At 65.9% G+C, this 10,472-nt stretch overlaps 2 protein-coding genes across 2 annotated transcripts in view; both read left to right on the forward strand.

Moving 5' to 3' along the window:
* Positions 1–1,549: 1,549 nt before the first annotated feature.
* ACBD4 (acyl-CoA binding domain containing 4) lies at positions 1,550–9,741 on the forward strand. The gene is made up of 10 exons (XM_074162901.1): positions 1,550–1,650; positions 1,807–1,927; positions 2,080–2,164; positions 2,233–2,353; positions 4,908–5,021; positions 6,172–6,278; positions 7,004–7,154; positions 8,156–8,325; positions 8,973–9,017; positions 9,208–9,741. Exons 1-10 carry the CDS (start codon positions 1,569–1,571, stop codon positions 9,316–9,318), a joined length of 1,107 nt encoding a protein of 368 aa, XP_074019002.1. The 5' UTR covers positions 1,550–1,568; the 3' UTR covers positions 9,319–9,741.
* HEXIM1 (HEXIM P-TEFb complex subunit 1) overlaps positions 9,534–10,472 on the forward strand; it is a 2,443-nt gene continuing 1,504 nt past the window's right edge. The window contains exon 1 of the mRNA XM_074163062.1: positions 9,534–9,560. Within this exon, the coding sequence (XP_074019163.1) occupies positions 9,534–9,560 (27 nt within the window). The remainder of the gene's footprint in view (positions 9,561–10,472) is intronic.

The following is a 10,472-nucleotide window of genomic DNA, read 5'->3' on the forward strand; positions in this document are numbered from 1 at the left end:
GTCCTAGTGCATTGTCCTGGTGTCCCCACTGTTCCCAGTGTCCCAGATGATTGTCCCAGTGCCCCACTGCATCACTCCACGCGTGATGATGGCCCTGCCTGCCCGCGCTGTCCCACTGCGCAGCCCGGGTGGCCCCATGACACATCCCTGTGCACTGTCCCCGTGCAGCACCCCATGCCCCCGTGCAACGTCCCGCAGCACTGGGGCACTGTCTCGGTGCATCGCACCAGAACGCTGTCCTGTCACACTGTCCCACAGCACTGACCCAGCGCACGGTGTCTGTGCACCATCCTGGTGCACTGGAGCACTATCCCTGTGCACTATCCTAGTGCACTGTCCCTGTGCTTTATACCCGTGTGCTGTCCCCGCACGCTGTGCCAGTGCATTGCCGTGGAGCACTGCCCTGGTGCACGGGCCCACTGTCTCAGTGCACAGGTTCACTGTCCCTGTGCACACTCCTGCACTGTCCCCGTGGAGCACGGCCCCGGTGCACTGTCCCGGTGAGCTGGAGCACCATCACAGCACTGTCCCGGTGCACCGGAGCGCTGTCCCGGTGCACTGACCCAGCGCTCTAGTGCACTGTCCTCTTCCCGTGTCCCCGTGCATTGCCCCGGTGCACCGGAGCACTATTCCTGTGCACTGTCTCCGTGCAGCGGCTCACTGTCCCGGTGCCCTGTCCCAGCGCACCATCCCGGTGCACAGGCTCACCATCCCGGTGCACTATCCCAGTGTAGATGCCCACCATTCCAGTGCCCTATCCCAGTGCACAGTCCCGGTGCCCTGTCCCGGTGCACACACTCACAGTCCCGGTGCACCATCCCGGTGCACAAACTCACTGTCCCGGTGCACACACTCACAATCCCGGTGCCCTCTCCCAGTGCACACACTCACTGTCCTGGTGCCCTCTCCCGGTGCCCTGTCCCGGTGCACACTCACTGTCCCGGTGCACACACTCGCTGTCCCGGTGCACAAACTCACTATCCCGGTGCCCTCTCCCGGTGCCCAGTCCCGGTGCACACTCACTGTCCCAGCACGCACACACTCACTGTCCCGGTGCACTATCCCGGTGCAAACTCACTGTCCCGGTGCACACATTCGCTGTCCTGGTGCCCTGTCCCGGTGCAAACTCACTGTCCCGGTGCACACACTCACTATCCCGGTGCCCTCTCCCGGTGCCCAGTCCCGGTGCACACTCACTGTCCCGATGCACACACTTACTGTCCCGGTGCACTATCCCGGTGCACACACTCACAATCCCGGTGCCCTGTCCCGGTGCCCCCACTCTCTGTCCTGGTGTCCGCTCCCCCCTGCCCCGTCCCCCCGCCCGCCTCGCGCCGTGTCCCCTCCTCACGCCGCCAGGGGGCGCCGCGCTGCCACCGACCCGCGCCTCGCCTCTTCTTCCCCCCCCCAATTGGCTGCCGGGCGTGAAGGGGCGGGGCGACCCCTTTCGGAAGCGGCGTGCTGATTGGGAGCCGGGTGGGGGGAGCGATTGAAGGCGGGAGCTGATTGGTCCCCGCCTTCTCCCCTCACGGGGAGAGCCGCGTACCGGGGCCGGTGCCGCTGCCGCCATGGAGGAGGAGGCGGCGGAGGCGGGTTGTGGGGAGCAGTTCCGCGCTGCCGTCCGGGTTATCCAAGGGCTGCCCCGGAGCGGTGAGTTGGGGGAAGCCGGGAACGGGGCCGGGGGGTTCTGACCGGGAACGGGGCCGGGAGGGGGGGAGGGCTGCGGCCGCGGCGGCCGCCGCGGCCGCAGCCCTCCCCCCCCTCGGCCCCGTTCCCGGCCCCGCTTGAAGTCGCGTCTCTTCGTAGGTTCGTACCGGCCGTCCTATGAGGAGATGCTGCGTTTCTACAGCTACTACAAGCAGGCGACGGCGGGGTGCTGCCAAGGCCCCAGGCCCGGCTTCTGGGACCCCATCGGCCGGTACAAGTGGTAAGGCCACCGGGTCCGGATCCCCCCTCTCCCCGCCTCAAGTCCGGTTATCCCCCTCCACAACCCCAGCACCCCCCTCCCAGTTCCGGGTGCCCCCTCTTCCTCACCTCACGGTTGTTGCCCCCCCCCCCCCCCCCCCCCCCCCGCCTCAGGGATGCCTGGCACAGCCTGGGAAGGATGTCCAAGGAGGAAGCGATGGCAGCTTATGTGGCCGAGATGAAGAAGGTGGCCCAAAAGGTAACGGGGAGGGGGAGAGTGGCGTGGGGTGCTTGGTGGTCCCCCTGGCGAGCTCCCTCACCCCTCAGATCATCGACACGGTGCCCATGGACGAGACGACAGAGGAGATGTTTGAGTACTTCGAGCCGCTCTATGAGGTGATCCATGACATGCCCCGGCCCCCCGAGGCCTTCTTCAAGAGGAAAAAGGGTGAGTGGGAGCCGCTGTGCCCTGCTTGTGCCCAGCGCGTCCCCCACCTCTGGGCTGCACTCCTGGCACATCACTCCTCCCTGCTTGCTTCTGCACCGGTGGGGCCATCACCTCTGGGCTCTGCTCTTCACCCGGGCACATCATTGTGCTGCTCCTTGAGGGAGGGAGACAGGACGGACGCACCACATCCCGTCTGACTCCCCTGCCATCACCCAGCAGCTGCCGAGGTGCTTGTTTGGGCAACCCCAACCAAGCGTTTCTTCAAGTGACACAGGTGTCTCTTCAGCCTGGGCTTTCTCTCTGCAAAACTTTGAGGACAGGACTTGAGATTTGGCTTCCAAACGCCCCTTGGCCTGGTGAGCTGCAGGCGGCCGAGCTGGGGATCGGCTCCTGTGGGGTGTTGCGGCAGGAAGGCTGCACTCTGCCTTGGCGCTGGCCCACCTGCGGGCAGGGCGGGCTGTGTACGGCGAGTGCGGGTCATCTGATGTAAACATGTGGGTAGGTCAGCCAGCTTTTGCTGTGGAGTAGATGTGGAGAAACCAGCGTTGAGAAACGGGATTACTGGGACCGCCTGGTGCTAGATCAGAGTACTTCCCAGCCCTTTCCATGCCTGTGGCTGCTACCCCAGGCTGAGTGGAGGCTGGGGACCTGTCCCACCCCCCGGAGCGGGGCAAATCCTCGATGTACCTGACTTTTGAGAAGCTTCCAAGGGAGCGAGGGGCTGGCTGTGGTTGTTCAGAAAGGTGTTGCCTGCTGTGGAGCTGTGTGTCTGGAGGTTTGGCTGTGCCGTGTCTCCAGTGGATTGGCTCAGCAGCAGATGAGCTCTCAGGGTGTATTTGCAGCAGGTGTGTAAACTGTCAGTGCTCTGCTAATGTTGGAAGAGTGCTGACAAACAGCCTCCCTCCCCGCCTGTCCCCAGGCATCTCTTCTGCGGCTGACAGCTACTGTCACCCCCTGCTTCCAACAAGGATGCCAAAAACATGCCGCCTGTAGGGCTTGGCCTCAGGTTGGCTGCGCCTCCCCATGGTACCCAAGCACGGCCTTTTTCCATTTTGATGCTGAATGCCTTTAGAAGGCAAATAGACTTCACTTTTGCCTGGAACAGAAAAGCTGGGTCTAAACTCCTGGCCGTTACCTGTTTGGGAGTGTCATCCTGCGCTACTGTCACTTAGAAATGATACTCTGTCACTTAAATCCGCAGTGGCATCTGTGGAACGAATGAGCCCAAGGCGCCTGGTTTAAGCTGCTGAACTTCTTATGCTGTTGAGTCATTTGTGTTAAAGGTTCTCAAAACCACCTTCAGATTTTGGGCGATTGCAGCTTCTGTTACCAGTAATCCAGAGGAGAAAGGTGGTTTTTGCTGCTGCGGTGGGTGATAGCAGTGTGTGGCGGGCAGGGGGCCCTTGGCGGCTGTGGAGCTTTTTGGGGACAGGGGTACTGCACAGGGGGAGCCTGGGCAAGTTTGGTTTTGTTTATTTACAAAGTTAACACACCCTAAAGTGGCACTTGGGACCCAAATTGTGAACAGTTCAGGGTCCAAGCAGGTCTCCGGCCTCGCCAGCATCTCATACACATAGGCCTAGACTCTGAAGCAAGTGGGAAGTGACAATTAAGCCCTTAACGAACAGGCCTGGTGCCGCCGTGCCGCCCCACGGATGCAGGGGGGACAGTGTTGGAGGCAGATGGTGACGTGCAAGGTGGCAGGCTCGGGGGTCACAGCACACAGGCTGAGGAGGGGTTTGCGGACAGTGATGGTCCATGAGCAGAGCAGCCTAACTCCTGTGCGGGGGGCGATGGCTGCCCTCGTCCCCCCTGGGGGGCTTAGTCACCCGAGACGGGGGGATCCTGCAGCTGTGGGTGCGCTGTGGTGGCGAAGGCAAGTTGGGAATGGTGGAGATGTGCAGGCAAGGTGCAGGCAGGGCAGAATTGCCACATACCTGCCTGGCCAGGAGCTGGGGGCAAAGTTCCCGGTGGCCACTGGAAACTTGTCTGGGCTTAACCCCATGGGCTCGGTGGGGAGGGCCAGATCCACAGGCCTGATCTGGGGTGCTGCTGCCGGCTGAAAGCCCCTATGTGTGCTGCCAGGACAAGGCTCTCCCCAGCCAAGGCTTCTTGCGTTAGGCTTTGTTTGTTACCGTGGGTGTGCCATGTGCCCTGCCAGGGGATGAGGACGGTGGCCATCATCCCTCGGTGTTTACCCAGCTGTTGGCTGGTGCTGATCCTTCTGGCTGCTGCCGCAGGGGCTCAGGGGACGGGGACTCCCCTGTCACCCCCGAGTGAACAAGACAGTCTGCATGGCATAGACCCTGCTGACTGGTTGAGTCTGCATTGGTTCCCGGCCGTCGGCAAACGGAGCTGGCCCCTCTCTATCTCTGCCGGCCACTGAGTGTGTCTGGAGGTTGCCATCCTGGCTCGCAGGAGGGTGGCCCTGCATCCGTGTGTCTCCAAGCCGTGCTGGCACGGAAGTGGCGCTGAGCCCAGCCCGCGGAGACCCTGCACTGCCAGGAACACCCGCCACGCATTAATTCTCCTCTGCCCCTTCCCCTCCGTGCAGGCAGTTGGGAGCAGACGGCTGACCCCAGCCAGGACGAGCCAGCGAGCAGCACGGCTCCGGAGCACCCCGAGGACGCCCTGCCTGAGGAGCAGCGCAACGGGCCACACGTGCCAGGTTGGTCTCCCTGGTGTGGCCAGCACTGGGAAGAGACCCCGTGGAGGAGACACCGGCCACGGGGCTGGGGAACTGCTGCCTTCAGGCCCCTCTGGTCCCACCCTGCCAGTGTTCCAGGCATTGCCCAAGTCATGGCGAGCTGGAGCTGTTTGTGGGGCCGGCTCTTGACGCTGTTCTCCACACCGGGGTAACCCTGGTGGTTGGACTCTGCGTTGCTCTTACCTGTGCCAAGGGGCCCAATTCTGCCAAACCACAGTGAGATGACGAGAGTGTTTCCCTGTGGACTGGGAAAACATTGCCTTGGATGGTCTGTGTTCCAGGAGAGGACCTTCTCCATCAGCTCAAGCCAAGTTTGGCCCTTCTGCAGCACCGGGAGCCACGGGGCCGAGCCCCAGCTCTCTCTGCCTGTCCCGTGGCTGATGCCTTGGTCCTGGCTTTTCTTGTACAGCCCCTCTCACGCTCGCCCACTGACTGCCACGTTCCTCGAGGGCACACGCAGCTCTCCCAGCCCTCTCGCTGTGCCCTGGGTTGAGCAGGGTGCTCGGGGGAGGGAAATGTTCCTCCTACTGCTATCCTGGCCCTCCCCTGAGGAGCATATATGGTCACTGAGCTCCTGTGTCCCTCCCGTGCCCATCCTGGAGTGCTCCTGGGCTGGCAGCCTGTGGGAAGCTGGGCAGCGGGACGTGCTGTCACCCCGGTGGCAGTTGGCGTTGTGGGAACGGTACCTGCTCCCTCCAGAGCAGCGGGGGCCGTGGATCCCACTGAGGGGCTCCCTGCCCTGCCGGGTTTTCGGCTGGCCACCCACCCCAGGTGGGAGCCGCATGTGGGCAGAGAAACCCACCCTAAAATGGCAGCGTGTCGGGACGTGCCGGCCCGTGAGCGGGGCTCTGATGCCGTGGGCAGGAGAAGGGGGAAGTCGAGCCTTGGATTCATGGCCACGATCCGGGTGGTAGTAACAGAGCCGGTTTCCCCCCCTCTCCGTGCCTCAGTTTCCTTCTCCTCCTGCCTCGCCTTGTGCACGCGGATGCTGCCGTCCTGCCTGCTCACGGAGCTGTTCCCTTCTGGCTGCGCTGAGCTTCTGGTGCCCTTCGGACACAGCCCAAACGCTTCTCTGCCCTTCCCGCGGCTGAGCCCTGTGCTTCCCTTCCAGGAGGGGGGCTGGCTCCCGCCGCCGAGGCGCTTGAGGGTAGCCAGGTGACCAGTGACTCCGAGGGGGACGTGTACTGCGATACCCTGGAGCAGATGGAGCCTGAGCAGGTAACGGAGGGCTGGGAAGCGCTGGGAGGCCTTGCCTGCTGCCAGCCCTGCCCTGCCTGCACCCTGCGGGCAGACGTCTCTGTGCTGTCAGCTCTGCACGCCACCACGGCACTGCCACGCTGCCACTCAGTGCCACTGTCCTGGGAGCCCAGTGACACTCCCAAAACCCGTGGGGCCACCCAGCTGCACCTCTCTCTGCTTTGTATCCCTCTTGGAGCCCAGTCCCTGTCACCGAGAGGAGGCTGAGGAGCTCCAGCACCACCCGCAGCCCCCCCATTCCTGTGGTGTGGCTCCAATGGGGCACTGGTGGGCTGAGCAAGGCTGGTAGCCCCAAGCGGGCCTGGTGTGGCCACCTCGCTTGCGCCCCTGCCCCTCACTCTGCTCCCTGCTACCAGGCAGCGTTTGGCACTTGAGGTGCTACCATGAGGCTCGGTGGATCCCGTGGGCAGGGGGGAAGAAGCCACGTGGCTGCCCAGCTTCTGGAGCTCTTTTGCCGCCTCGAGCCTGGGCGTTCTGCTCTGTCACCTCCCGACCCCCGTGCTCACTGGTGCTGCTGGTGGGATTCGGCTTCGCTCAGCCCCACATGCCCTCCCATCACCAAAACTGCCACCGTGGGGCTGGGGGACAGACACCGCCACTGCCCTGGCATCGCCCACCTCTGGCCGGCTCTGCCCCTGGGGAGGGCACCGGGGGTCTCAGGGCCCTTCTTCTCTCCCCTGGCGCAGGCTGGGCGGCTGCTGGGTCTCTCCCCAGACGGGGGCCGGGCTGGGCCTGAGCCGCCCAGGCCCCGTGGCTCCGGGCAGGGGGAGCTGGGCGAAGGCAGAAGAGGAGAGGGGAGGAGCGGCGCTGGCCTCGCAGCCCGTGGCTCTGAGAGAGGTGGGTGCAGCGTTTGGCTCCTGCGCGCCTTCCTGCTGCTCCCTCCCCGCCTCCCGGCATCAGGGCTGGCTCTCGGGGGGCTGTGACTACCAATGGGGCACAGGGTTTGGTTCCAGCACCCAGTGCTGGGTCCTTCAGTAGCCATGAGGAGCCCTGGGTGTCCCCTCTCTCCATCCCTTGGTACCCGAGCAGTTCGGTGTCTTTACCCCTCGAGGACGAGTCTCGTGTTGCCCATTTCTCACTAAATGGCTTAAATTTGGGGGATCCTCTGCTTGCTTGTCCCCAGCAGCCAGGCGAGGAGCGCGGCTCCCTGGCTGCCTGCTCCAGGGTGGCACTGCCACCCTCACCGATGGGACAGCAGGGGTGGTGCCACCACCTCGCCTGGGCGCAGCCCCCCCCCATCTCATGCTTATCTTCCCCCCATTAATGTTTTTGGAAAACCCTCCTGGGCTGCTTGACCTTGGCAGTTGGCATGTAATGAGGCTGGTGAAGCTGGGCTGGGCTGTTCCCCGGGTGCCAGAGGGGCTGGCACCGAGCCCCTGCAGCGCTGATCATCCAGGTGTTTGCCGGGCCGCAGCCAGGCGGGTCTGGGGGCTGGCAGGGGGGCAGCGGTGCGGGCGAAGCGTCCTGCCTGGCGTTTGGTGTCCCAGCAGCGCCGGGTGAAGGGAGGTGACCCCCCCGTGCACCGCTGCACCCGCCCTGTTAGTGGGCTGGAGGTCACCCACTGCCACCACCCGGGGGGATGTGATGGCCCGCGTCCCCAGGGAGGGCTGGTGGAGAGGGATGTGGGCTGGGAGCTGCCGGCTCTGCCTGGAGCCGCTGTGGTGTGAGCAGAGCCGGCAGCGTGTGGTGCAGGCACCGGTGAGCTCCAGCGCTCGCCGTTGGGCAAGCAGGGGTGCTGGGGGGGCGTGAGGGGTGCTCAACCTGCCCGGCCCCATCCCCACGGGCACCGGGTGCCTGCCCCACTGCCTCTGAGCAGCGCCCGTCTCTGTGCCCCACAGATCTCCAGCTCCCCGAGGGAGAGCAGGACGCCGGGAGTGCCCCCGAGCTCGCCCAGGGGCTGCCGGCCCAGCTGGACGCCCACGTGGCCGGCACCGTCCGGGCCCTGCAGGACGACATGCGGCGAGTGCTGGAGCGCCTGAGCGAGCTGGAGACGCTCGCCTCCACCCAGGTACGTGCCGTGCCGGGAGCCACCGTCTGCCGATGCCGCCTGGCCAGGCCGCTGTGCCCATGCTGGTGTAGGCCAGGCCAGCAGGGCTCAGCCTGGGGTGGCCTGGGCACGGGGACACCTTAGGGTTTGGTGACACATCCCGGCAGGGCGGAGGCTGGTGCTGCTCTGATCCAGCCCGGGGTGCAGGCAGGGAGGCGGGGGGGGGGGGGCAGGTAGGGAGCCGTGGGGGCAGGCAGGGTGCAGGCAGGGAGGTGGGGGGGGTGGCAGGCAGGGAGGTGGGGAGGCAGGCAGGGACCTGAGTGGGCAGGCAGGGTGCAGGCAGGGAGCCAGGTGGTGCAGGCAGGGAGCTGGGGGGTGGCAGGCGGGGAACCAGGGGGTGCAGGTAGGGAGCTGGGGGGGGGGGAGCAGGCAGGGTGCAGGCAAGGACCTGGGTGGGGGGGACAGGCGGGGTGCAGGCAGGCAGCCTGTGCCCCCATCCTTCCCATCGCCCCTGGGGGTCCCAGCCCCCCTGCACCATCCGGATCCCTCCTGGGAGCCCTGAGCAGCCTCGGTTCTGTCCCTTCCCTCTCTCTCCCGGGGACATGGGGGCTGGAAGGGGGTGTGTGTGTCCCCCCCCGCCTGCACCCCAAACCCCTCCTCTCTTGCAGGGGGACGCAGCTGGGACTGACCCTGGCCACCCGCTTGCTCTGCAGGTGAGTTGGAGGTGGTGGCATGAGGGATGTGACACGGACTGCCGGGCTGTGACAGTGGACCGCTGCCACCTGCCTCTCAGCGGAGGGCTGGGGGGGATGTTTGGTTGCACCAGTGCCACCTCTCTCTGTCCCCCCCCTCCCCACCTCTCTCTGTCCCCCCCCTCCCCACCTCTCTCTGTCCCCTCGCCAGGCAACATCCCCCTGGCCCCTGACCGTCTCCCCGCGCACCCTGCTCTTCCTCATCACCTGGCCCTTCGTCACCCAGTGGCTGCTGCGCCGCTGGCAGGGCAAGACGAGGTGACAGCTGTGTCCCACCATGCCACCGCCGGCCCCGAGACGGGGTGCAGGATGTCACTGTCCCGCTTAGAAGCGCCACGGGATCACCGAGGGAAGGGCCTCAGCCAGCCATGGGGGTCTCCCGCCGGCCGGGACCCCCCCCCCGTCCCCAAGGGAAAGGGGACGCCACCGCGCATCGCTGATTGTCACCGTCACTCTCAGGGTCACTCATCCGCCGGGATGGCCACGGGCCTGGCCATCCGTGGGGTGCGGGATCCCCCCGAATGGGATCCCTGGGGGGGGGAATCCTCTTGCTGCCACGCACAGAGGGATGCTGGGGGCGGGGTGGGGTGGGGGGGCGGGGGACAGCCACCCCCCCCGTCCCCCCTGTCCCCCATGACGTGCTTGAACATCTGAACCTCAATTAAAGTTGCCTTTTCAATCTGTCCCCCCCGCCTTGGGGCTTCCTGCTGCGGGGAGGGGACCCTCCGGGTGGCAACTCCGGGGGGGGGGGGGGGCCCTGGGGGGTCCCCAACAGCCGGAGGCTGTTGGGGACCCCCCAGGGCCCCCCCCCCCCCCCGGAGGTGCCACCCCCGCCCAAGGCCGTGTATCCCCAAGGACCATGGCGACGGGGGGGACACCGCCACTGTAGGGGTGGCAGGATCAGGCCCCGGGCTGCTCCTACCCACCCCCACCCCCCGGAAAAAAAAAAAAGGGGAGTGCGGTCCCTTTAAGACGGGACTTCTTTTCCGCTCGGGTTTGTTTACATCTCCCTCCGCGCTCCTTCACACCATACAGCGCGGTAGAGGATTCCTCCGCCCTCTCCCCCCCCACCCCCCCTCCCCCCTCCCCCAATTCCCGGGGGTCTCCCTGCCGTCCGCCCCGTTACAGCCACCCCCCCCCCCCCGGGCGTGGAAAGGAAGGAGGGGACGGACACACACATGACGATACCGAAGCACATCCCGCTGGCTCTTCCGCGCTGCGCGGGGACTTCTTTTCGGGCCGTCCCACCGGTTCCCGGGGGGGGACACGCGGCCCTGAAGGTCGCCGGGCGCCGGTCCCGGTGGCGCCCTCCCCCACCCGGCGTGTGGTACGGCCCTGCCCCGCCCCCTCCCCTCCTGATTGGCGGCGCCGCTCGAGAATGACGTCCGGCTGGGCCAATAGCGGCTCGGCTCACGC

The sequence above is a fragment of the Numenius arquata genome, chromosome 23 (genome assembly GCF_964106895.1).
Source record: "Numenius arquata chromosome 23, bNumArq3.hap1.1, whole genome shotgun sequence".
Taxonomy (NCBI): Eukaryota; Metazoa; Chordata; class Aves; order Charadriiformes; family Scolopacidae; genus Numenius; species Numenius arquata.

What these genes read in the sequence shown, in the direction of transcription:
- ACBD4 (XM_074162901.1), top strand. Translation starts at nt 1,569, where the DNA reads ATGGAGGAGGAGGCGGCGGAGGCGGGTTGTGGGGAGCAGTTCCGCGCT. An exon ending in TGAAGAAGGTGGCCCAAAAG is followed by an intron (nt 2,165 to 2,232) that starts GTAACGGGGAGG and finishes CTCACCCCTCAG; the next exon opens with ATCATCGACACGGTGCCCAT. An exon ending in AGCAGATGGAGCCTGAGCAG is followed by an intron (nt 6,279 to 7,003) that starts GTAACGGAGGGC and finishes CCCCTGGCGCAG; the next exon opens with GCTGGGCGGCTGCTGGGTCT.